The sequence below is a fragment of the Vulpes vulpes genome, chromosome 10, assembly GCF_048418805.1.
Source record: "Vulpes vulpes isolate BD-2025 chromosome 10, VulVul3, whole genome shotgun sequence".
Lineage (NCBI taxonomy): Eukaryota > Metazoa > Chordata > Mammalia > Carnivora > Canidae > Vulpes > Vulpes vulpes.
The window spans coordinates 9,827,417-9,854,450 of record NC_132789.1 but is presented as its reverse complement, the minus strand read 5'-3'; the positions used below and the strand labels follow the sequence as shown (position 1 = coordinate 9,854,450).

General features: G+C 42.0%; 1 protein-coding gene and 1 pseudogene across 6 annotated transcripts in view; both read right to left on the bottom strand.

Annotated features, from left to right (window-relative positions):
- TRAFD1 (TRAF-type zinc finger domain containing 1) overlaps positions 1–27,034 on the bottom strand; it is a 48,370-nt gene that overhangs the window by 16,404 nt on the left and 4,932 nt on the right. For 3 of the 6 annotated variants that reach the window (XM_072725150.1, XM_026018862.2, XM_072725152.1), the window contains exons 2-5: positions 21,889–21,979; positions 6,467–6,532; positions 2,278–2,413; positions 2,114–2,167 (exon numbers count right to left, since the gene is read on the bottom strand). In XM_072725150.1, the coding sequence (XP_072581251.1) occupies positions 2,114–2,167; positions 2,278–2,413; positions 6,467–6,532; positions 21,889–21,979 (347 nt within the window). Of the gene's footprint in view, positions 1–2,113; positions 2,168–2,277; positions 2,414–6,466; positions 6,533–8,852; positions 8,964–21,888; positions 21,980–27,034 lie in introns of those variants that run through there. The other 3 variants (XM_026018863.2, XM_072725153.1, XM_072725151.1) reach the window with 2 other exon arrangements.
- LOC112935231 (eukaryotic translation initiation factor 4E type 2 pseudogene) lies at positions 17,506–21,972 on the bottom strand (annotated as a pseudogene).

Here is a 27,034-nt window from a genome sequence, read left to right as displayed (position 1 = left end):
AGTTTAGGTATTTTACAACCACTGTGCCAAAGAGCAAACATTTCTTTTCATACAAACTAAACCCAAGTCCTATTCTAAATGCTACTTTAAACATTTTTAGCATTTTTTTGTGCATGCGTGAAATACCTCTTGTAAAAAGCACAAGAAAATGATTAAAGAAGGCCTAGGAACAGGAATAGAAGAGAGACAATTTTTACATATACACTTCTGCAACTTTAAAATTATGTACCGGGGATCCCTGGGTGGCTCAGCGGTTTAGCGCCTGCCTTCAGCCCAGGGCGTGATCCTGGAGTCCCAGGATTGAGTCCCACATCAGGCTCCTTGCATGGAGGCTGCTTCTCCCTCTGCCTGCCTGCCTGTCTGTCTGTCTGTCTCTCTCTCTCCCCCTCTATCATGAATAAATAAAATCTTTAAAAAATAATAAATAGGGACGCCTGGGTGGTTTAGTGGTTTAGTGCCTGCCTTTGGCCCAGGGTGTGATCTTGGGAGTCCCAAGGTCAAGTCCCACATCGGGCTCCCTGCATGGAGCCTGCTTCTTCCTCTGCCTGTGTTTCTGCCTCTCTCTGTGTGTGTCTCTCATGAATAAATAAAAATAAAAATAAATAAATAAATAAATAAACAAATAAATAAATAAATAAATTATATACCATGTAGCTGTAACACTAATTCAGAAAGGTCTTTTATGGAAAAAAAAAAATTAGAAAAATGCCACTGATTTAAAGTTATTCGACAGCCAAAAAAAAAAAAAAAAAAAAGTTACTCAACAGCCAAGACCAAAAATTGCTGGCACATACCAGATAATACAGTATCTTGTTAACAGTCCTAAAAAGTGCTAGTAACTCATCAAAACACCAAATAAAGTTATCTTTTTTTTTTTTTTTTGAGAATTAAAAAGCTCTTTATCTCTGGTCTACAACCATCTTGGTTTAATTTGCAGTAATGTTAGGAAATACTTTGTGCTTGTACCTTTATAATAATTGATGTATTATAATGTTACTCCTCAAAATAGTTGGAGGGGAGAAGATGGAAGCCAGGACAATTGTCTGGAGGTTGTTTTATGCAGCAAGTAAAAATTAGAGCCAGAGAAATACTCATTACTGTTAATGTGACCTCAATCATAACCCCCCTTTGTTGGTGAAGCCTAGTAAAACATAGGCTGAATACTCAGAAAAAATAATAAGAGTGCCAAAGTATTTCTAAGATGTTTAAATATGTGCTGTGGAATTAGGAGTGGTTATTGTTTTCTTCTTATATTTTTCAATTTTTCTACAATAAATATGAATTATTTTTTTATATTATAAATTATCTTTTTAGGTACATAAAATGAAATGCACAATTTTAAGTGCTTACCTTGATCAATTTTTACATATACACACTGTGTGACCAACTAAATAGTTGGGATTCTTTTTTTAACTGGTGAATTAATATGCTCGTTCACAAAAACAATGTTCACTTAACTATGGCCAGTTTTATCTCACAGGGACTAAATGATACTGTTCTCACCAAACACAGTCTTAGAAACTTCTTTGGGTGTAAACACCATGTTAGGGGATCCCTGGGTGGCTCAGCGGTTTGGCGCCTGCCTTTGGCCCAGGGTGTGATCCTGAAGCCCCAGGATCGAGTCCCGCATCGGGCTCCCGGCATGGAGCCTGCTTCTCCCTCTGCCTGTGTCTCTGCCTCTCTTTCTCTCTGTGTGTCTATCATGAATAAATAAAATCTTTAAAAAATAAAATAAAATAAACACCATGTTACCCAAACAATTAAGGAAGTCAAAAGGAAATTACAAGATATTAGGCAAACTCCGTGTTAAAGAGATTATACTACACTGGCAAGCCCAGGCTTGGTTTAGCACTCACTGAGGTTGCCAATAGCTAAACTCCAACAGAAACGACAGACTCAGTTCCAAAGAGAAAGGCTCTGAGGCCTGAGCATGTGGCACAATAGCCATATAGCTGAATCTGACAGCAAAAAGTCAAAGCCTTAAATAGGCTTTAAGAGACAATGTTCGTGGAGCTGATAGAGAAATAAGACTCAATCAGATTACTGCTCTGCATGTGGTTCAGTAATACTGGCCCATGGTGACTCATGTTCTTCATGATACAAGGAAACTAACCTCATGCTTCTTTAACTGCCTCTTCTCCAACTTCTTATTACATTTGCAGGTCACCTATGGTAAGAAGTGACAATCAGTAAACTGGCTTTGTGACAACATGATCACTTGCTATTGCAAAATAGCAAGTATAATATTTACGAACATTTGAGTACTTGGTAGTTCACCTGACAATGTTCTGTAGCCATGTGACTCTCCATGTCAGATTTAGGAAATGGTTCCTTGCAGACAGGACACATACCAATGTTCCTTTGACAGTGGATCTCATGGATGGTAAAATTAAACACAGGAATCTCTTTTTTGCTACAGAAACAGATCAAAGGGAAAGGCAAGCATTACTGACTAAACTATGCACAGTGGTATTACATGAAAATCAGGCCAGACTAAAAAATGTTTAAATATTAAGAGAGTGGTGAGGCGCCTGGGTGGCTCAGTTTGTTAAGTGTCTGCCTTCAGCTCAGATCACGATTCCAGGACCCTGGGATTGAGCCCTATATATCAGGCTCCCTGCTAGACAGGGAGACTGATACTCCCTCTCCCTCTGTCTGCTGCTACCCCTGCTTGCACGCTCTCTGTCAAATAAATTAAATCTTTATTTATAAATAAAAAATGGCTACCTTAAATGTACACCAACAAAATGAAAGTAGAGCTGTATCATGATTATACATCATACATGCACAAATGCCACAAAAAGCTGTCTAATAATTACTGCTTAGGGTGCTGAGATTCATAATTCTTAAAATAATTTTAACAGTAAGAATCAAGAAAATAGGTCTATAATTTTTATTTTACAGGGCTATTCAAAATAACTTATTGACACAGAAACGTTCTATATCCCCAAGGCTACTAAAATTTTAGTATTAGACCAAAAAATATTGAGGACCGGGATCCCTGGGTGGCGCAGCGGTTTGGCGCCTGCCTTTGGCCCAGGGCGCGATCCTGGAGACCCGGGATCAAATCCCACGTCAGGCTCCCGGTGCATGGAGCCTGCTTCTCCCTCTGCCTGTGTCTCTGCCTCTCTCTCTCTCTCTCTGTGTGACTATCATAAATAAATAAAAATTAAAAAAAAATTAAAAAAAAATACTGAGGACCACATAATAACATAAAGCAACAAGAATCAAATGTAGCTATTAGGGTATGACCATTAGGGTATGAGTATTTACTAGGATACATTTTCACCTCTTGGGAAACTTTGAAAGAGATATTTGCAACAATTACATGTAACATTCCTCTGCTGGTTTTATTTTCTTTTTAAATTTAACAGCCAAGATAGTCCCATAAAACATTCCAACCAGACAAAATACCAATATACTTGCTTCCTATCTACCGATAAAATCAAGATGTTTTAAATGAGATGAGAGCACACAATTCCGTACCTAGATAAAACTGCTAAAAGCCCCAAGGAGGAACTAGCAAGTTAAAAATGAAATTTCATTTTAGATAGAAATGACTGAAAGGCAAGCCAAAGCTTCCAAAAAAATTCTCAGTAGCCTTCTAAATGCTAAACACAATGAGCCAGAAATCAGTTCTTGAATACATGCAAAAATAAAAAGTCGAAGTTTGGGTGGGGGAGGGTATTGTTTTTAGTAATCTCTATAACCCACACTGGGCTTGAACTCACTGAGCCAGCCATGCACCCCTATAAGCTGAAGCCTTCTAACACTGAAGCTCCTGTTCCCCAGAACCACACTCTACCCCAACAGAAGAGAGAGAACTTCCAAGAACATCTTCAATCATAACAAACTATTTTTACTGGCCCAGTGGATATAATGGCCGCTCATTATTTTAACTTAAGAAAAAATTTTTTAAGTAGGCTTCATGCCCAATGTAGGGCTTGAACTCACAACCCTGAGATCAAGAGCTGCATACTCTACTGACTGAGCCAGCCAGGTGCCTCTAAACTTTTTAAATGTATTATTTTATTTTTAGTAAATTCTATGCCCAACTCAATCAGGCTGGCACCCTGGCAGGTCACATTTTAAAGATTACCTTAACTTTTCTTAGGGAACAATAGAAATACGGCTCTAAAAACAAAAATTTTAAACCTGGAATTTAAACAGGGTTTCTTAGATGGGAAGTTTGTGCTGGCTTAGTCACCCTTCTGTGCTAATCTTTTTCCTTTAAATAAATTGCTGTGGCTTTGAATAACCCTGTTTTCATTAGCTTTCCTTTAACTTATTTTTTTTTTAACTCCCTTAGCAGTTATTTATATGTTGTCCCAGCCTTGAGATTCCTTCAAATTGAACTGATAAGAGTATTTTAACTGATGTCACTGCCAATGTCTTTCTTACACAATCACAATGTTTTCTTGTGATTATTTCCATCAGTGATTATGCTGTATCAGTAACAGTACATATAAAACACAAAGCTAAAATGGTACTTAAATTGGCAGAAAGTTGGAGCACCTGGGTGGCTCAGTTCCATCAGAGGCTGCCTTTGGCTTGGGTCATGATTCCAAAGTCTTGGAATCAAGCCCCATGTTGGGCTCCCTGCTCAGTGGGGAGCCTGCTTCTCCCTTTCCCCTCTGTTCGTGCTCTCTCTCTCCCCCAAATAAATAAAATCTTAAAAAAAAAAAAAAAAATGGGGGCAGCCAGGTGGCTCAGTGGTTTAGTGCTGCCTTCAGCCCAGGGCCTGATCCTGGAGACCGGATCAAGTCCCAAGTCGGGCTCCCTGCATGGAACCTGTTTCTCCCTCTGCCTGTGTCTCTGTCTCTCTGTGTCTCTCATGAATAAATAAAATCTTAAAAAAAAGGGGGGAGGCCGAAAGTGATAGTGGCATAATAGAAAAAAATACCCTACAAGGCAAAATACTCTCCTAGAAATAAAATCTTAATTCTGTTAAGGGAAAGAATATAGCAACCAGCAGTTGCTCTGATTATATCCTAATTCTGCTGAAAGCCTGAGCAAAAAAAAAAAAAAAAAAAAAAAAAAGACAATAAAAAATAAAAATTGTTATCTGGCTTGAATTTTACACCAATCTGAGTCAAATTATTTTCCTTCTTCAACATCTCCTCTTCTACCACAATTTGATAAGTTAAACATAGTACATAAACACAGTTCCGTTTTGCTTTCTTCTTTAGCTTTCTGTAAGAGCACTTACATATCATTAAAATACCAGAGTCTTAGGAAATTATTAACTACACTCCTAAGTTTCATTTCAGCTAGAAAGAGTTGCCCTTTCTTGTCACTCACGTGGGTTAAACACACCAAAATAGAAAGCTTAACATCTAAGACTACACCCAGTCTTCACAAACAATTCTGGAATCATGAAGTGATAATGATTAAGCTGGACTGCCAGAAGACTTTCATTTTTTTTTTTTTTTTTTTTTAAAGCAGCGGACCATTACTGAAGCAAAATGTTTTTATAAAACAGCTGAGTGGCTCTGGTTGAACTACTCTCTCTCACTGCTAGATGTAGAGCCTACCTCACTAAACTTGCTTCCAATCATCTCCAAGAGAGCCACACAGGGAAATCTTTGTAACACATTTTGGAAAAAACTCATCTAATCCAAACATTGTATATTTTTTGTATTTTTTTTTTTTTAAATGTATGATGAGGGGTGCCTGGCTGGCCCAGTTGGTAGAGCATGGGACTTTTGATCTCAGGGTTGTGAGTTCAAGCCCCATGCTGCACATGGTGCCTACTTAAAAAAAAATTTTTTTAAGAATAAAAAATAAATTAAAAAAAATTAAAATGTATATTTTTCAGAGAGACAAAAAAAAAAAAAAATCCATTTATACATTAGGAAAGTGAGGCTCGGGCAGCCCTGGTGGCTTAGAGGTTTAGCACCACCTTCAGCCCAGGGTGTGATCCTGGAGACCCAGGACTGAGTCCTGCACTGGGCTCCTTGCATTGGAGCCTGCTTCTCCCTCTGCCTGTGTCTCTGCCTCGCTCTCTGTGTCTCCCATGAAAGAAGAATAGAGAAAGTAGAGAAAGTAGAAAAAGAAGAGAAGAGAAGAGAAGAGAAGAGAAGAGAAGAGAAGAGAAGAAAAGAAAAGAAAAGAAAAGAAAAGAAAAGAAAAGAAAAGAAAAGAAAAGAAAAGAAAAGAAAAGAAAAGAAAAGGAAAACTGAGGCTCTAAAACAGTGGGATGACTGTCCAAGTCATTAAGGTAGGTACCAGAGTTCCAGACTGCCAGCTCCATCTCATTACTCTACTCATTTCTCTATGCTACCTGAACCTACCATTTTATTACATTACTAAAATAAGTAGTTATATAAAATTGTGAAAAAGGCTTTAGTCCCATATTATTTCCACATGATATATGGTTCCAATTTTAACCTACCAATAAATAAACCAATCCTTAACAGAAACTAGTTTGTTCTCATTCCAACATTTCTTAGATTTAATTTCTCACCAATTGTCACACAGTTGAGTGTCCTGGTCATCTAAAAATTCAGCCATCTTTAGTTCTTCCTGAAAACTAAAAAGGAAGAAGTGTAAACTTTCAATTACATTTCTGCTTTTAGGATGACATGCAGAACATAAAAACAAAAAACAAGTACACAGAAAATGTTACCAAACTAGTACATTAAATCAGCTTAATACCCAGTACACTTAGATTCTACTTTGTTTTCATTTTAAAATGACTTGCAAAAGCACAAAAAACTCCTGTATAACCACCCAATACATCATAAATAACCACAGTAAAATTATCAAATGCAGGAAACACTAATACAATGTTAATAACTAATCTATAAATCATATTCATGAATCATCTAATTCACTTTCTCTGATTCAAGACCTAAACCAAGGTCACATATCACATATAGTTATTCCTCCTTAATCTTTTTCTCTCTCCTTAATCTTTGATTTAGGATACTTCCTCAGTTTTTCTTCATCTTTCAAAATCTTAAGTGTAGAATGTCCTTCACCTTAAGTGTTCAACGTCTTCTCATGATTAATACATTTTTTGGCAAGAATACCACAGAACTGATGTTGTGCTCATCTCAGTGCATTATATCAGAAAGCACATGATGTCAACAGTTTTATTATTACAGATGATGTTAACTTTGATCCTTAGTTGAGAGTGTCTGCCAGGTCTGTGCACTGTAAAGTTTTTCCTTCGTTTTAAACAAGATGTCAGTTGCAGAGTAAAATGCCGGCCATTTTGTTACCACTATTTACTTTAGGTTACTCTTTTCCATGACACAAAAATGGTCTTAAATACTGCCCCAAAAGGGCTCTTTGATGGTTTTGACATTCCCAAATGAACTCACTTTTCAAAGCACATACTCATTCAACAGGTCGACTGAGACCCTGTGTGCCACACTGACACTAAGAATACTTCATAAATTAAAGAAATATAGTGTCTAACAGATTAATGACAGAGAAAAATAAGCAAATTAATAGATAATACCTCACTGTGAGCATTTTGATGGAAAAGTACAGACAAATGGAGATGAAGGGAATCTACTTTAGATAAGGGCGGTGAGAGAATGTTGTGGGAAGATGACATTTAAACTAAGACCTGAAGTGCAAAGAGGAAGAAAAGAGGATTGGAGCGGGGGGGAAAACCAAATCCCGTAGAGGGCCTAAAATGTAATGAAAGAGAAAGTAAAGGTACATCTGGAAAAGCATAATGAAAAACGTGAGATTCAAGAAGGCCTAATCATGCAGTGCAGAAAAGATAACGGATTATAGTCCAAGCGCAATGGTAAACAACGGAAAGCTTTTAAATTAGGGAGTTACATGACTCAAGATAACCGCTCCCGTAGGAAATGTAAACTAAGGGGAAGGAAGTAGCGACCTATGAAATTAAATCACGTTCCCCAAACGGAGAAACCTAGATCCTTTTCTCAGGGCCGTCTGTTTCTAGGTGTGCTCTAGAAACTAGACCAAGTCGAGAGCCTCGGATGAGGGCAGTGCCCTCTGGCGGCAGGGGGGCTGGGAGCTGGGAGTGGGCCCCTCGAGGGTCGAGCTGGGTGGTTCCGCCACGCTGCAGTAACGGGGTTTTAACCTTTCTGGGCCTCGAATTCTTCAGGCAGACAGACAACCGACAATACTCCAAAGGGCCGCCGTACGGAGCCCGTACGGAGCAAGCGAGCGAGTGCAAGGAAGCGCTCTGGTGCTGCAAGACTTCACCCTCAGAAGGAGCCCCTCCGAGGGATGTGGGGCGCCGCTGCCCCCTCGGGTCCCGGCGCAGAAGGCAGTTGCCAACTGCCACCCCCCCGCCGGGGAGTTCGGCGATGGGGGTGGTGGTGCGGAGAGGGCACCAGCTTCGCAATTAGCAGCAGTCTGGCTGCTAAGCGCTTTGCACGGACCCTCTCCTCCAGACCGCAACCCTACGAGGTGAAAGCCATTATTATCCCATTCTGGAGAGGCAGTTAGGCGCCTCACAGTTGGTCGGAGTGGGGACTCGAACACCGGTCCGTGGCCTGAGCCCTCACTAGGCCGGCACGACCCCCCCACCCTGCCCCCTACACCGCAAGCCGCCGGCTTGCGGCCCTGCCCTGCCGGGGGCGCGGTGCCCACAGCGGCGCTCCGGACGACGCCCACTTCCCCGACACCCTGGCCAAGGCTGCGAAGGGGCGGCGCCGCCCGGGGCTGCCGAGGCTCGGGTTCCCTGAGGAGAAAGTGTGGCCTGAGGAGACGCCGCGGCGTGGCCGTCTTTCTCCCGGCGGCTGCGACCCCCCGGGGCCCACAGCCCCCGCGCCCACACACCCCGCCCTCGGGATGCCGGCCTCCTCCCGAGCCCGAGGCCGCAGGAGGGGTCCCCGGGCGCGGGGCGCGGCCACACTCACCCGGGACGATAGCAAGGACTCGCAGCCGACCCCGCTGGCCGCACACACAGAGACTCCTCACGCAGCCCCCGCGCCGAACAACGGCCCCCCAGAGCCGCCTCCCCACTTCCGACCGTCGAGGAGGAGCGCGCCCATTGGCCACGGGCGACCCCATCTATCAGCCCATTGGATGGCACCGCTGTCGCTCCCGGGGCCCCGCCTCCTGCGTGCTGATTGGCTCCTCAGAGCTTCACGGGCGTGAATCCCTGGAAGTCCCGGCCCCTGCACATCTGGGTTGGGCAACGGGGCTCTGAGCTGTGGGCCGGGTTCTCAGGTCTCAGCAGCTGTCCCTGACATACGCTAGTAATATTTGCGTGAATAACACTGCACAAACATTACTAATATGCCTAATATATTAAGATAATTAATAGCATTTGTTCTCTTGTCATGAGCTATTAATACTTATTAGTCATTCTTGTTGCTATTATAATGCTCTCATGCAAGACCTCTGCAAGGCTCTATCCATATTTGAGCACTTTGCTTTTTGTAGTGGAAGATTGAGCGCCTGAGACGTAGGTTTGACCCCTATTTTCTCCACAGATGCCTGTATGGACTCTCTGAAACCCTCTTCCCGCATGAATAAAAAAATAGAATTAAACATTTAAATATAATCAAGAAATACTACCTACAATGCAGAAATTTAAAATCATGATTTTTATTGCAGAATGTTCATGATATAGCGCCCAGGCAGGAAAAGTAGATTACAAAGCACTATTTATTTGTAACAGACTAAAATATTTCAATAGGCAGCATATTCTGTGGGATTCCAAAGATATAAAGTTCAAAAACAGGCAAAATTAATGTAAGGTGAGAGAAGTCAGAATAAGAGTTCCATCTGGAGGGTATGGACTGCAGGGGAATATGAAAAAGATTTCGAAGTCCTGGAAATGTTCTAGATCTCGATCAGCAAAGTGGTAAACACAGATGTATTGGTAAATAGCCACTAAGCTGTACACTTAAGATGTAAACACTTTACACTGTCCATTAAAAACAGTATACCACTCAATATTATTATGCACTTTTGTTGGTGATACTACATAATCTTAGAGATCTATCCATTATTAACACATCTCTATCTACAGCAGCTTCATTCTTTTTTGATAGTTACTCCATTGTATGGGCAGACCATAATTTATTCAACTAGTTCTCTACTGATAGACACGTTGGCTATGAAGTGTTATTTTTGATTATAGCATAAGCAATACGTGAAGTCTAGAACTACTTCAGAGCCAACCTCATTGCTTTTCTCAGCAAATGTATAGAATGTACCTTATCTAACAGGACCCAAATAAGATTCTAGAGCTTCAATGGCAAACAGGATGAATTCCTGCCTTCCCAGAGCTTACCACGGAGACAGACCCAATGACAATAATTGTGATACATGCTACAACACCATAAAGAATATATCTACCAACAACAAATTGTATATATTTGTAAAGCAATATATATGTGTATATAAATAATCTGAATAAATAAATTTTAAAAAGAATAGATCTAGTTGTTGTCATAGGTTCCTGGCACAGAGCTTCAAAAAACTGGAATTTGGGGGTGCCTGGGTGGCTCAGATGGTTAGGTGTCTACCTTTGGCTCAGGTCATGATCCTGAGGTCCCGGGATCGAGTCCGAGTCCCTGCTTGTTGGGGAGCCCGCTTCTCCCTCTCCCACTGACTGGCTGCTCCCCCTACTTGTGCTCTGAGCTTTCTTTCTGTTAAATAAATAAATAAAATCTTTAAAACAAAACAAAACAAAAATAAAACCGGAATTTTTAAAAAAGATTTTATTTATTTATTCATGAGACACACACACACACACACACAGAGAGGGAGAGAGAGAGAGAGGCAGAGGGAGGGAAAAGCAGGCTCCAAGCAGGGAGCCGGATACGGGACTCGATCCCAAGACTCCAGGATCATGCCCTGGGCCTAAAGGTCTCGAGGCTTAACCACTGAGCCGCCCAGGCGCCCCAAAACTGGAATTTCCAGAGTGATAGGAGTATCTTTATTATAGTAATGGTGACTCAAGGTGGGCCCCTATATAGCTTCAGAATGGTGGATGGTCACCAAAAGACCTGGCACTTGATCAGAGGATTAGACTTTTCCACCTCTGAAGAGGGGAGGGGTTTGGATATTGAGTTTAGTCACCTAACCAGGGGCATCTAGGTGGCTCAGTGATTGAGCATCTGCCTTTGGCTTGGGTGGTGATCCCAGGGTCCTGAGATCAAGTTCCACATCAGGCTCCCTCCAGGGAGCTTGCTTCTCCCTCTGCCTATGTCCCTGCCCTTTTCTCTGTGTCTCTTATGAATAAGTAAAATCTTAAAAAAAAAATTACCTGACCAATGATTTAATTGATCATGCCTACGGTAATCAAAACCCCAATAAAAACTCTGGACACCTAGGCTTAAGGGAACTTCCTGGCTGGTAACCATAGTGATGTGCCAGGAGGTGATACACCCTGTCTTGGCAAGAAGGCACAGAAGCATTGCACTGCTCCTCACACTAAATGTTATGTGTCTCTTCATTTGGCTGTTTTGGAATAGTATCCTGTATAATAAAGCTGTAATTGTAAGTACAGTGCTCTTCTAAGTTCTGTGGGTCATTCTAGTGAATTATCAAACCTCAGGGAGTCATGGGAAATTCTGAATTTATGGCCAATCAGAAGTTTGGTTGGTTTGGGGGCCCCTACCCCTATGGCTTGGCAATTAAAGTGAGGGCAGTCTTGTTGTGGACTACTAAGATCTGTTTTTGACTCACAGCAATTAAGTTCTGGCAAAAGAAAAAAGCGAAGATTTTTTTTTCTCACATCAACAACCAATCCTTCAACTCTCCAGACTTCAGGTGGGTATCCTACAACTTAATTTAACTCTGACGCTAAATACCTGGAGTTAGCATCAGATTTCATAAGTTAAGGGCCCAGTCCCATAAGACACCCCCTCAAACACACTTCAGATGCCAGTCTCAAGTTCATGTTGTCACCTGTGCTTCTGAACCAACTTGTTATAAATCACAGGTTCCCACAACCCTCTCCTCAGGTTCTATAATTTGCTTTAGTAGCTCAAAGGACTCAGGGAAACATTGTACTTACGTTTACTGGCTTGTAAAGGATAAAATAAAGAATACAGATAACTGCCAGAGCCAGAGGAGGACACATGCAGGTCAAGGGCTGGGTGAGTCCCGAGCACCGGAGCTTCTGTCTTTGTGGAGTTAGGGTATGCCATCCTCATGGCACATGGATACATTTACCAACTCAGAAGCTCTCCAAACTCCATAGTTTAGGGTTTTTAATGGAGGTTCCATTTCACTGGCATGACGGATAAAATCATTGGCCATTGGTGATTAACTCAACCCCAGCCCTTCTCCCTTCCCAGAGGCAAGGGTGGAGTGGGGTTGATATTTCCAAATTTCTATTCACATTGTTAGCTCTCTGGAAACCATCCCCCATCCTAAAGCTACCTAGGGGCTCCCCAAGGTCACCTTATGAGCATAAGCTCAGGTATGACTGAAAGGAGTTTATAATAAACAACTAAAGACACTTTTCTCAGGGAATTTCCAAGGATTTTAGAAACTCTTGGGCCAGGAACCAGGGCAAAGACCAAATACTTATTATATCATTGTATTGCCAAGAACTGTGCACCTAAACCTGTGTAGTCAGGTGCTAACTCTAGGAGGTTAGCATCAGAACTGAGTAAATACACACAGCTGGGAGTTAAACAGAACACATGCTTTAGTGGAGAAGCCCAGTTAGATATAAGACCCAACCTACAGCAGGTGTTCACAGAATCTTTGAGTCCCAACAACTAATTAGGTGCAGTCTCCACTTGCAGTGAATTTAGGTTATTTGTAAATAGGTTTCTTCTGAACTTTGAAACAGATTTTCCCATAGAAACAGTGTTAACAGTGGTGATTCTGACTGACCCACAAAATGTTATTCAGTTCATAACACTTCCCAGCAATCCTGTTAACTAAACAGAATCCTTTCAACAAAAATTCATTTTCAGGATACCTGGGTGGCTCAGTCAGTTAAGTGTTTGCTTTCAGTTCAAGTCAGGACCTCAGGGTCCTGGGCTCGAGCCCTCACATTGGGTTCCCTGCTTTGCGGGGATTCTGCTTCTCCTTCTCCCTCTGTCTCTGTGCGCCCTCCCGACCCTGCTCATGCTCGCTTTCTATCTTTCTTTTTCTCAAATAAATAACTAAAATCTTAAAAAACAAACAAAAAAACTAAAGAAAAACCATTTTCACTAAATTAGCCAGTTGGATCTTATGTCTTGTAATGAATAATGTTGTCAAAAAAAAAAAAAAAAAGCATTATAAGAACCTAAATCTCTGAGAATATATCTGCTTCTCCCACTCATATATCCTGCAGCTACAGAACAGAAGGGGGGTAATTTTTCTCCTTCTTAAAACTATTACGCTTTTTGACCAAGCAATTTGACCAAGAAACTTCTAGGAAGCCAACTTATATATAGAAATATTCATGCTATGTAATTACAGGGATGTCTATTACTAGTTCCAAGAATGAAAAATAATGACAAAAGGTCCTTCAAAAAGAGACCAGTTAAATAAATTGTACTTAGTGGAGCCATACAAAAAGTAAAAAGAATCAAGGTGCCACCTAGGTGGCCAGTTAAGTGGCTGACTCTTGATTTCGACTCAGGTCATGATCTCTGAGTCCTGGGATGGCGCCCCATGTGGAGTCCCATGTCAGGCTCTGTGCTCAGCGGGGAGACTGCTTGAAGATTGTCTTGCTCTACCTCAGCCCCTCCCCTCCCTTCTCTCTTTCTCTATCAAATAAATAAATCTTTAAAAAACAATTGAGTGTGGAAAATACATTGCTTTAAGAAAGTTAAAAATCAAATACATCAGGGTGCGTAAGTGGCTCAATTGGTTTATTTTTATTTTTATTTTTTCTTTTTTTTCTCTTTTTTTTCTCAATTGGTTTAACAACCAACTCTTGATTTTGGCTCTGGACATGATCATAGAGCCAGTTCTCCAACCTCTCTTCCCCACCACCATGGAGCTTACACTGGGTGTAGAGCCTGCTTGGGATTCTCTTTCTCCCTCTCCTTCTGCCCTTCCCTCGTGTGCATGTACTTGCTCTCTTTCTTTCTCTTACAACAAAACAAAACAAAAAATGAATATATCAGGAGAATTCTGTATTTGTAAGTAAAATATTAAATAATATTAGTAATATTAAACTATCTAGTATTATGTTAGGCTTAGAAATAAAGGGGAGGGGGATCCCTGGGTGGCGCAGCGGTTTGGCGCCTGCCTTTGGCCCAGGGCGCGATCCTGGAGACCCGGGATCGAATCCCACGTCGGGCTCCCGGTGCATGGAGCCTGCTTCTCCCTCTGCCTGTGTCTCTGCCTCTCTCTCTCTCTGTGACTATCATAAATAAATAAAAATTAAAAAAAAAATTAAAAAAAAAAAAAAGAAATAAAGGGGAGGAATAATCCATTCCCAGTGGTGGCCTCTAAAAGGTTGGGCTTTCAATGACTTTGACATCTTACCACTAAATAATTTTGCAACTAGGTTATTTTTGTAAGCAGGGAGAAAAAAAAGTCATATTTCTTCCTCTGCTCCTGACTTACATTGTACTGATAGGAGAGTTTTATAAGCCAGATTTTCAGACTTGCTGACTGTTTTGCATGCCTTATTGGTTGAATGATCCGCGGCATATTTTTTTTTCTTGTTTGCCCTGTCTTTTCAATTTTATTGCAACCTAATTTACAAACAATAAAAATAAAAGCACCCATATTAAGTGCACAGTACAAGGTGTTTTGACCTAGGGAACTATGACGGACATAGAGGTACACGTTATTTCCATCATACTTCTATCAATCCTCATTCCTCCTCTGACCCCTGGCAGCTCTGAACATGCTTTCTTTTACTGCAGAGAGGAGTTTTATATAAATGAATATAGTCATGTCCACTTCTGTGTCAGGTTTCTTTCATTCAGCATAATGTATTTGAGGTACATCCACACTGTTGATCACATCAATAGGAGATTTCTTTTTATTGTCTAGCAGCACATCCATCATGTGGATGTACCACAATTTATGTTGATGGACAGAAGAGTTGATTCCAGCTTTTAGCTAATATGGATGAAGCTGCTATGAACATTCTGTACAAGTCTGTTGGGAGAACATGTTTTTATTTCTCTTGGAAAAATACTTAGGAATGGAACCACTGGATCACATGATCAGTCTATGTTTTAAGTTTACAAGAAACTGCCAAAACTGTTTTCCAACGTGATTGTACCACTTGACATTTCCAGCAGCAATATATGAGCATTCCAGTTGTTCCACATACTTGCCAACTTGGTATAAATATATTTTCAATAAATGAACAGAAGAGCAGTGGCCCTGTGTCCTGGGAACAACTTTTTTCCCTTGCATAGGAGATCCAGAAGTTCTTCTGAATACAGACATTACAACATCATCGAGGGTAGGATAAAGTAGGAATAATGACAAGCTCAAACTTGCCTTAATTCCCTGGGGCATCTTATTTTTACTGGCCTATATTCAGCAGCAGAAAAAAAGAAAAAGTTTACCAACATTTTTATTTCTGACCTAAAAAGGCAGACAGGGTGTAGTGATTACAGTGGCAGCAGAAAGGATTTAGAGGAGATCTGAGGAAGACCTGCTTCCTGTTTTACTAGGAGATGATCTGGAAAAGAAGATTAGATGCAGTTCCCCTTAAGCAAGCGCTGTTTCTCCAGCTACAGTGGAATTTTGATAAAGCCCTGGGGATAGGTGTTGCCTTATCCTTCTCTGCTCTGCCAAACTCAGGTCCCAGCCAGGATGGGGGAGGGGAATCCCTCTCTTTTGGCCAAAGCTATCACTTACCGAATCTGAGACACCAGTAAGGACCTCCTCCCCAACATTTCCCCTGCAGCCCAGGTGCCAGCCAGGACCCCTCAACTCTCCACAGTCTGTTCCCTCAGCCACAACCCCTGCCCCCAGTCTAGGGATTTTCCCTAATTGAGTGCCTCTTATCCTGGTGTCTCCAGCTACCAACCTCTTTCCCTTCCTTCTCAGCAGCTGCCTTGGAATCACAGATTCCTGGCCCGGTGCCCAGCACAGACTCTGACACATAGAAGGCAATTAATTCATACTTGTGGAATTACATCAAGGTGTTTCCAATGGCTATCTCTGGTGTGGAGTCTTGATGGTTTTCTTTATGGGCTGCTTCATCATGAACATTAAAAGTTAGTTTAGGCCAAAACAAAATTCGTTTTCATTGAATTGAATTCCATTTCTCTCTGGCATCTCAGCCTTTGCCTCTTCTTGCCCTTTGCTAGCTCCCTCCATCTTTTTATGTCACTGGCCCCATCCTCTCCATGCTTGACCTTCCTGTCACTGCTTTTTTTGTTTTTTAATACTTTTCATACAATATTTAAAAAAAAGATGTTATTTATTTGAGAGAGCGAGCGAGAGAGAGAGCAAGAGAGCACAAGCAGGGGAGCAGCAGAGGGAGAGGGAGCAGCAGGCTCCCCAATGAGCAGGGAGCCTGAGGCAGGGCTTCATCCCAGGACGGTGGGATCATGAACTGAGCTAAAGGCAGATGCTTAACCAGCTGAGCCACCCAGGTGCCCCTGTCCAACATTATTTTTTAATTATTTAAAAAAATATTTTAAATTATTTTTTTTAAGACTGTAACCGTTTATTTGACAGAGAGAAAGAGGACATAAGCAAGGGGAGCAGCAGAGGGAGGGAGAAGCAGGCTCTCCACTGAGCAGGGCCCAATGTAGGGCTCCATCACTGGACCCTGGGATCATGACCTGAGCCAAAGGCAGATGCTTCACCACATAACCAACTGAGCCACCTCAGCAACCCCCGCCCCCCATTCACTGTTTTAGCTGTGGCAAGGGGCAACACCATTGGGAGTGAGTCCCTGGTTCCCCAGATCTTGGTAAACCAGCATCCCCAACACCTTCTATCTCTGCCAACCTTCTCAAATCCTCTGGTGGAAAGGATTATTATTATTTTGTTTTAATGTGTATTGGGCTATAGTGACACACAATAAAGTGCATAAATCTTAAGTGTATCATGCAATGAATATTTTATAACATCTTTATTGGAAATACAATTCACATATCTCACAATTAACCCATTTAAAGTGCTTTGTGGGGGCACCTGGGTGGCTCAGTTGGTTAAGTGTCTGCCTTCTGTTCAGGTCGTGACTCCGGGGTCCTGGGATGGAGCCCTACATCAGGCTCCCTGCTCAGAGGAGAGTCTCCTTCTCCCTCTGCCTTTCCTTCCTGCTCATGCTCTCTCAAATAATTAAAATCTTAATAAAAAAAAGTGTTTTATGTTTTTTTGTTTTGTTTTGTTTTTTTTGTTTTAGTTTAGCACCATTTATTAAGTGATCTCAGCTGTTGTAGCTGCTGTGTATCAGCCTGTTCTTAAAACATAAAATGCGGGGATCCCTGGGTGGCTCAGTGGTTTGGCGCCTGCCTTTGGCCCAGGGCGCAATCCTGGAGTCCTGGGATCGAGTCCCACGTGGGGCTCCCTGCATGGAGCCTGCTTCTCCTTCTGCCTGTGTCTCTGCCTCTCTCTCTCTCTCTCTCTATCATGAATAAATAATAAATAAAATCTTTAAAAAAACAAAAAACATAAAATGCTCTTCCAATTCCTTTTGTCCAGGACAGAAGCATCTTCCAGGTAGCATGCCAACAGAACAAGAGACTCCAATGATGCCAGCTTCAACGATGGTACCATCCAGAGAGGGAGAGGGTCATGGCACATTCAACTGCGACTTCCAGAGGTTTTGAAAAAGGAGCCTTTGGGGGCCCAGCCTGCCTGGCATTTCGATGCTGTCGGTGTGGGTTTTGTACTCCATAATGGTGTTGGGAGGTAGGTTAAGCACTCACCGAAGGGTATCCCGGATGCGGGCTGTGGTTGCTTGGTCACTGGCAGTCTTATTCCATATTGAAATAATGTCCTCCTCAAACCGGACAGAGACCACAGCCCCACAGATCTCCTCCCCAACCATGAACTGTTCCCCCAACATGGCCAGGATGAGATTCTCCCAGCAACAGGATGCCAAGCCCTTTCGCAGTCGAATAATCCACTTGCCACCATTTTTATTTGCATCATCCCCCAAATGGGCTTAATTCCTTCTTTGAAGAGATGGAAGTCACTGTGGCCTGTCAGGTCCCCGGGACGTACCATGTGGCTATAAAACCTCCAGAACTGCTCCACAGAGGCAAAGGTGCTGATCTGTTTGATATTCTGTTCATAGCTCTGTGAGCTGGTGGGACGGCCAGGAGTTCTGGAGTACCAGAAAGTATAGTTGTACTGCAGGGGATGCTCTGCTGGCCCAGGGAAACAGCCTTCCTCTTACTGCTGCCCTGACTTTTGTCTCGTTCTGTTTTTTCCTTCTCATCATCTTTCTGTGTGCTGTTTTCTTCATTCTGATCATGGTCCCCACAGTCATCATCTTTCAATGCGTCGAACTTGTTGTTCATCCTCTCACTGCCACCATCGCCACTGCCTCACAGAGTGATTTCCGCTCCGCTGGCGTGTTTTATGGTTTTAAGCTTATTCACAAAATTGAAAATTGTGCAGTTATCACCACAATGTAATTCTAGAATATATTGTTTAAAAGATTTTATTTAAAAAACATTTTTTTTTTTTTTTTTTTTAGGGATCCCTGGGTGGCTCAGCAGTTTAGCGCCTGCCTTCAGCCCAGGGCATGATCCTGGAGTCGCGGGATCGAGTCCCACGTCCGGCTCCCTGCATGGAGCCTGCTTCTCCCTCTGCCTGTGTCTCTGCCTCTCTCTGTGTGTGTCTCTCATGAATAAATAAATAAAATCTTAAAAAATAAACTCATTTTTTAAGATTTTATTTATGTGTTTAAGAAGACCAACTGAAAAAAAAAAAAAAAAAAGACCAACTGAGCTACCCAGGAGCACAAGCAGGGAGAAGAGAGGAGAAGCTGGCTCCATGCTAAGCAAGGAAGCCAACACAGAGCTTGATCCTAGCACCCTAGGATCATGACCTGAGCCAAAGGCATATGCTTAACTGGCTGAGCCACCCAGGCACCCCTTTATCTTTTTTAAGTAGGCTCCAAACCCAGTGTGGGACTTGAACTCACAACCCTCAGATCAAGAGTCAGATGTTCTTCTGATGGAGCCAGCCAGGCACCCTTTTTTTTTTTCAGGCACCCTTTAATTCTAGAATATTTTTGCTATCCCAAAACAAACCTTGGAGATTATGAATAGTCACTCCCTATTTCTCCTTTATTTCTACTTCTGACCAGGAGACCCCTAATCTAGTTTGTGTCTCCTTGGATTTGCCTGTTCTGGACATTTCACATCAATGGAATTACATAATATGTACACTTTTGTGACTGGCGTCTTTAACTTAGCATGATTTTTTTGTTTATTTATCTGAGAGAGAGATGGGGGAGGGTGGAAAGCACAGAGGGAAAGTGAGAAGGAGAAGCAGACACCCCACGGAGCAGAGAGCCCAACTTGGGGCTCGATCTGAGGACCCCAAGATCATGACCTGACTCAAAGGCAGATGCTTGGGCAGCCCCAGTGGTGCAGCGGTTTAGCGCCGCCTGCAGCCCAGGGCGTGATTCTGGAGACCCAGGATCGAGTCCCGCATCGGGCTCCCTGCATGGGGCCTGCTTCTCCCTCTGCCTGTCTCTGCCTCTCTCTCTCTCGCTCTCTGAATGAATAAATAAATAAATCTTAAAAAAAAAAAAAAAGGCAGATGCTTAACCAACTGAGCTACCCAGGTGCCCAGCATGATTTTTTTTTTCCAGCATGATTTTTTAAAAAGATTTTATTTATTATTTATTTGAAAGAGAAAAAGAGATAGCAAGAGAGAGCATGAGCAAGGGGGAGAGGGAGAAGCAGACTCTCCATGGAGCAGAGAGCCCAGTGCAGGGCTTGGTCCCAGGACTCTGTGGTCACTGTGATCATAACCTGAGCCTAAGGCAGATGCTTAGTCAACTGAGACACCCACGTGCCCCTAGCATGATGTTTTCAAAATCCATCCATGTTGTAACATGGATCAGTCCTTTATTCCTTTTTACAGCTGAATGATATTCCATTATAATGGATATACCACATTTTATTTTTCTGTTTATCAGTTGATGGACATTTGAGTTTGTTAAGGGCTGATCTGTGTCCTTCAAAAGTTCCTGTGTTGAAGTCCTAATCCACAGTACTCAGAACATGACTGTATTTGGAGACAGGGTTTTTAAAGATGTAATTGAATAAAATGATGTCAGAAAGGTAGGCTCTAAGCCAGTGATTAGTGTCTTCAGAACAAGAAGAAATTAGGATCCAAATGTACAGAGAGAAGACCATGTCAAGTTACAGGGAGAAGACAGCCAATTACAAGCCAAGGAGAGAGAGGCCTTGGAGGAAACCAGTTCACTTGATACCTTGATATCAGACTTCCAGCCTCCAGAACTGTGAGAACAGCCATTTCTGCTGTTTAAGCTGATCAGTTTGTGGTACTTTGTTATGGCAGCTCTAACAAACTAATAAAGGGCTATTTCTACTTTTCTCTATTATGAATAATCCTGCTGTGAACATTTGCATACTAGTTTTTCTGTGGATATACATTTTCATTTTGCTAGGAGAAGTTCCATCTGGGAGTAGAGTTTGCATGATGAATTTTTCCATATGTGTACACTCATTGTGCTATCACCCAGGTCAAGAAATAGATTTCAAGGGTGCGCCTGGGTGGCACAGTAGGTTGAGCATCTGACTCTTGGTTTTGGCTCAGGTTGTGATCCCAGGATCATGAGATCTAGCCCCATGTTGGGCTCCATGCTCAGTATGGAGTTTGCTTAAGACTGTCACTCCCTCTGCCCCTCCTCTGCCCCCCCAAATAAATAAAACATAAAAAAAAATAAAATAAAAAAAAAGAAATAGATTTCTAGCACCAGAAAGTTCCTTTAGGCTCCATTCCTATTTATCAACCTCCACAAGGTAACTAGTTTTCTGACTTCTACTATTTATGACTAGTTTTTGCTTGTTCTTAAATGTGATGTAAGTAAAATGATCCTGTATATACTCTTTTTTGTCTGACTTCTTTCATGCAATATATTTTTTTAAATTTTTATTTATTTATGATAGTCACAGAGAGAGAGAGAGCGCGAGAGAGGCAGAGACACAGGCAGAGGGAGAAGCAGGCTCCATGCACCGGGAGCCCAACGTGGGATTCGATCCCAGGTCTCCAGGATCGCGCTCTGGGCCAAAGGCAGGCGCTAAACCACTGCGCCACCCAGGGATCCCCATCATGCAATATTTTGATTGTTATATTCACCCATGTTCTTGCACGTAGCCTTAGAGTGTGCGTTTTCATTGTTGTATAGTATTCCATATTTTATTAGTTACAGTATATGACAATTAGTATAGAGTATATTACTTACAGTATATTACAATTTATTAGCTCATTCATTGTTGATGTACAGTTGGTTTGTTTCTATTTTGGCCAAGTATGAATATTATTGCTTTTTTTTTTTTTTTTTTTTTGGTTTGTTTTTAAGTAGGCTCCACACCCAGCATGGAGCCCATGGTGTGGTCTGAACTCTCGACCCTGAGATCAAGACCTGAGCTGAGATCAAGAGTCAGATGCTTAACTGGCTAAGCCACCCAGGTGCTCCTGGATATTCTTGCTTTTGATTAAACATAACATTCATGGGATGCCTGGGTGGCTCAGGGGTTGAATGTCTGCCTTTGGCTCAGGTCATGATCCTGGGGTTCTGGGATCGAATAAATCTGAATAAAATGCATGGAGCCTGCTTCTCCCTCTGCCTATGTCTGCCTTTCTCTGTGGGTCTCTCATGAATAAATAAATAAAATATTTAAAAATAAATAAATTACATTCATTTCTATTGGGTATACGGCTAAGAACGGAATTGCTGGGCTGAGTTGTATGATATACATTTATTTAGCTTTCACTTATTAAAAGTTCCAGCCACCTATGTGTATGTAAATATTTCCAGTTCTTGTGAGTTGGTGATTCTCAGGTACTTACAGTTTGTCCCATTTTTTTCCATCTACAAATTTTGGGGTTCCATCTTCTTGTATTTTTTCAGTAACCCGAGGGGATGTCATTAGCTGGCCACCTGATGAATACCAAGAGGGTCTTAGGCAATTGACAAGCTGGAAAGAGAAAATAGGGCATCTGCTAGGGAGTCAGAGGGATGTAGGTAACTATTAGGGAGGTAAGAAACAGTGTCTGCCACAGGAAGGGAACTCACTATACACATTTACTCTGTTGATGGATATAGGACTTTCAGGAAGGGCTTTTTTTTTTAAATTAAGATTTTATTTATTTATTAGTGAGAGACAGAGAGAGAGAGAGAGAGAGAGAGGCAGGCAGAAACACAGGCAGAGGGAGAAGTAGGTTCCATGCAGGGAGCCCGACGTGGGACTCGATCAAGGGTCTCCAGGATCATACCCTGGGCTGCAGGTGGCACTAAACCGCTGTGCCACCAGGGCTGCCCAGGAAGGGCTTTAAACATACATTTTGTCTGTTATTTTGCAATGGTCACAAGTATATTCATCTATTTTGGAGAAATACTTGTGAAACCACTGCTAGAAACCAATTTCCTTTTTTTTTTTAAAGTTATCTATCTATCTAGATATTTATTTATTTGAGAGAGGGAGCACAAGCAGGCACAGTGGCAGGCAGAGGGAAAGGGAGAAGCAGGCTCCTCGCTGAGCAGAGAGCCTTATATGGGGCTTGATTCCAGGACCCTAGGGTCATGACTGAGCTGAAGGCAGGCACTTAATGGACTGAGCCAGCCAGGTGCCCCTAGAAACCAGTTTCCTGGGACGCTGGCTGGCTCAGCGGTTGAACGTCTTCCTTTGGCTCAGGGCGTGATCCTGGGTCCGGGGATCGAGTCCCACATCAGGCTCCCTGCGAGGAGACTGCTTCTCTCTCTGCCTGTGTCTCTCTCTCATGACTAAATAAATAAATCTTTAAAAAGAAAAAAGAAACCAGTTTCCTAATCAAGATGCCAGGTCCCAATCTGTTTACTTTGTTTTGTCAATTCTGAAGCAGGGGGCTAGAAAACTCAACTGACATCTGAATTTGTTCACACATAAGGAGAATGGAGATTGCACCTGAGTCCTCAGAGCATGCTGGGAAACTTTCCAGAGTGCCTGGTTACTAGGCAGAATTCTCAGGAGCTGCTGCTCCGTTTGCCTGATGGCTTCCTCATCCCTCAGATCCTCGCACAGTGCCCTTCTGGTGTTGAGGGGAGACACTCTTAGGATCACTTGCATTGTGCTTTTCCAGGAAATCTCTCTGTTCTTTCACCCCCATGCTGCCTACTTCTCATTTCCTAGAGGGGAAAACACTAATGCTTAAATAGTATTTTTCAAAGAATGGTTTGAGGGCTGGAAGGATTAACATCTTTGGGGGCAAGGAAAATGTTTGTAAAAAATGCAGGTGCCCAGGCCCACTTCCTACTTACTGGATACAAATTTCTGTGGTGGGGTCCCAGAATATTCATTTCAAAAGTTTGTGGATGATTATTGTGCTCAGTGAAATTAGAGAACCCTCTGGCTTAAATTATCAATTTAAGAAAAATTAACAATCCAGACATATTCTTGAAACTATTATCTAGTCCCATCCACCTGCTCCCCACCAGACTGAATATCTTATTTTACCTACCCACCCCTGTGTCCACCAGGACTTCTTAAACACCATTTCTGCTACAACTTGTCTGATTTCCCTCATCCTTCGGGGGTTGGTTTGATTTCACACACTCCAAGAAACCTTCCCAGAACTCTGGGTAAGGCACCTCTCTGGCCCCTATTGCTTCCTGCGATTACTCTAGGAGCCCTAGAAAGCTACAATATTGTTGTCTCAAGTAGGCACCTATCTGTCCCATTACACTGGACCAGTTCCTGGAAGACCAGGCTGACATTTTTTCCATGGGCATGGCTGGAACCTAGTATAGGGTGGGGCACGCGGTAGGCATTCAATAAATGTTGAAGAGAATAATTACCTATTATGACTAATGATACTTATGCCTGTTTAAGAAACCTTTGCCTACCTCACCACAAAGATTTTCTTTTTTAATGTTTTCTTCTAGAAGTCTTATTGTTTTATCTTTTACATTTAGGTCTATGATCCATTTTGAATTTATATTTGTGTATGGTGTGAGGTAGGGAATAAAGAGTTTTTCTGTCTTGTTTTTTGATATCCTATTGCTCCATTTACTAAGGGGAAGATTCTTTTCTTTTAAATTGCACTTGAGCCTTTGTCATAAATCCAGTGGCCAATCAGTAGGAATCTATTAACTGGATGCTGTTCTACTACTAATCTATTTGTCTATCTCAAACCAATACCACACTATCTTAATGATGGTAGCTTTAAGATAGGCTTGAAATCTGGTAATGTAAATCTCCCTCCTGTGTTCCTTTTTTCAAAATCTTTATTTTGGCTATTTTAGATCATTTGCATTTGTATACAAAGTTTAGAATCAGTTTGCAAATGAATTTCCTGACTGGTTTTAATCTCTTATACTTTATCTTACCAGAAAATTGACCACACAGTATCACTACTTCCCAGAGACTCCTTCATTTATTTATTTATACATTTTTATTTAAATTCAATTTGCCAACATATAGTATAACACCTAGTGCTCATCACATCCTATGCCCTCCTTAACCAGTGACCTCATCCCTCACTCCTCCCCTTCTGCAACTCTTTGTTCCCCAGAGTCAGGAGTCTCATGGTTTTTGTCTTCCTTTCTAATTTTTCCCCACTCAGCTTCCCTCCTTTCCCTTATAATCCCATTCATTATTTCTTATATTCCACATATGAGTGAAACCATATGATAATTATCTTTCTCCGATTGAGTTATTTCAAGACTCCTTCATTTTAAATTGAGATCCAACTTCTTGGCATACTATCAGCCAAATGCAGCAGACAGGGCTCTGAGTTCAGCAGTTCAGAGGCAGTATAGAGAAAGTCCAGACTCAGAACATCAAATCCACCTAGTTTGGCAAATTCCTTATTTGTGACCCCAGCTTCGATCTGCCCTTGAAAGGAGCCTGTAAACTGTTTCATGACTAGACACAAGTGCATATGAAAATTTACTGTATGATAAAGGTGGCATGTGCTTTGTGAAAAAGATGGATTATTCAATAAATGAGGTTTGGAGGAACTGGGAAAGATCAAATTGGAACTCTACTTCATTATTCACACTGAAATAAATTCTAAATCAATCAAAGATTAAAATGTTAAAAATGAAACCATAAAAATACTAGGAGAACTCAAAGTACTTTTATTTTATCTTTTTAAAGATTTTATTTATTCCCAAAAGACAGAGAGAGAGAGGCAGAGACACAGGCAAAGGGAGAAGCAGGCTTCATGCAGGGAGCCCAACGTGGGACTAGATCCCAGGTCTCCAGGATCATACCCCAGGCGGCAGGCGGCGCCAAACCACTGCGCCACCAGGGCTGCCCTAATATGGGACTTTCTACCACGGGGTGGCCTCTGTTGTCTTTCTGATATAGGATTCTCTGCCAAGGACAATTCTGAGCTCTGTTGTCTTTCTGATATGGGATTCCCTGCCGAGGACATTCTGCAGTTTTTCCTGTAAAGTTCGGCTCTTATTCACAGGGGCCTAAGAGGGCTGTACTTGTGCTAATGCTAAACTTTAGGTGGGATGGCCTTAATTTTTCTCGGCCTCCACATTAGGGTCATGAGTTCAAGCCCCATGTTGGGCATAGGCTTACAAAAAAAAAAAAAAGAAAGAAAGAAAGAAAAGAAAAGAAAGAAGAAAAGAGAAGAGAAGAGAAGAGAAGAGAAAAGAAAAAAAAGAAAAGAAAAGAAAAGAAAAGAAAAGAAAAGAAAAAAAGTAATTATAGTAAGATCTATCCCTTCTGAATTTGGGAAGTAGCCTGGGCAATTTGGCATTTGTGTGCCACCTGGTGGACAGAAGTGGATGTGCCTGGGTGGACAGCCAGGAGCTAGATCTCTGATGAGAAAAATGTGTGAGGCCCAGGTTCATACTGGGAATTACTGGCTAAACCAAGATCATGACCCTGATTCTTCAAACTCTTATCTCCCAGATCTGTGTTTCTTTGCCTTGAACTCTATTTACCTTTAGTTCTGTGCCTTTCTTTGTACTTTCAGCCTTCTCTATGCTAAGTGTTTGGACCCAAGTCTGTTTGATTTTAGAGCCAGAAATTAAGCTGTTTATTCTATTGTCAAAGTGCAGGAAATCAACTGTGAAATATATCACTTTTATTCTGTGAAGGGTTAGGGTTAGGTATTGAAACCTATCCATCAAAGGAGCACCTGGCTGGCTTAGTCAGAAGAGCATGTGTCCCCTGATCTCAGGGTTGTGAGTTCGAGTCCCACGTTGGATGTAGGGATTACTAAAATAAATAAATAAACAAATAAACTTAAAAAACCCCCAACAACATATCCATCAAGATGGAAAAGAAAGCCAAAAAAACCTAGAAAAGTCATTGGGTGGAGATATAACCAGTATATCCAAGTAATGTGGCCCCCCTTCCCACATTACCCAGCTATTCAGGCACAATGCACCCATAAGCCTCACTGCCCTTGAGTGAGTTTTTCACCAGAACGAATCTGCCACCAAAAAGGAGAAGAATGAAGGGTGTAACTTGTTCTAAGTCAAAGAAATGGAAACTACCATTGAATGAGCACCTGCTGTATGCCAAGTATTTCCCGTTAATGTCAGCTCTAAAAATGGAGTTCCAAATTGTACAGCAAGCAGAATGGGCTTTTGGCTCCTTTGAGGTCATCTCCTTTGTCACCTGAAATGACTCAGGTTTGCCAAAGGGTGTGGAGGCTGCCTCCCAGGAGCAGGTAAGGACAGACCCAGAGCCAGGTCACTGCTTCAGCCTTACGTGCTGAGGACAAGGGATAGGAATGAGAAAAGAGAAAGGCCAATTCATCTCACTTGGATGCCAACAGGCTTTTGGGGAGAAGGGAAATATACTCTACCAACAACAGTGACTCAAGGATCTAGAGGCCTGTGTTAAGGAGGTCCACAATGCTCAGGCTTTGCCAAGTTCAGGGAACAGTGCTGAGCCTGTCAGTATTCTTCTGGGGCAAGGCCAACAAAGGTAACCTGAGAATGATCTGAGTAACCATGGTCCTGGCCAGGAGCCTCATAGGTGCCCCTACT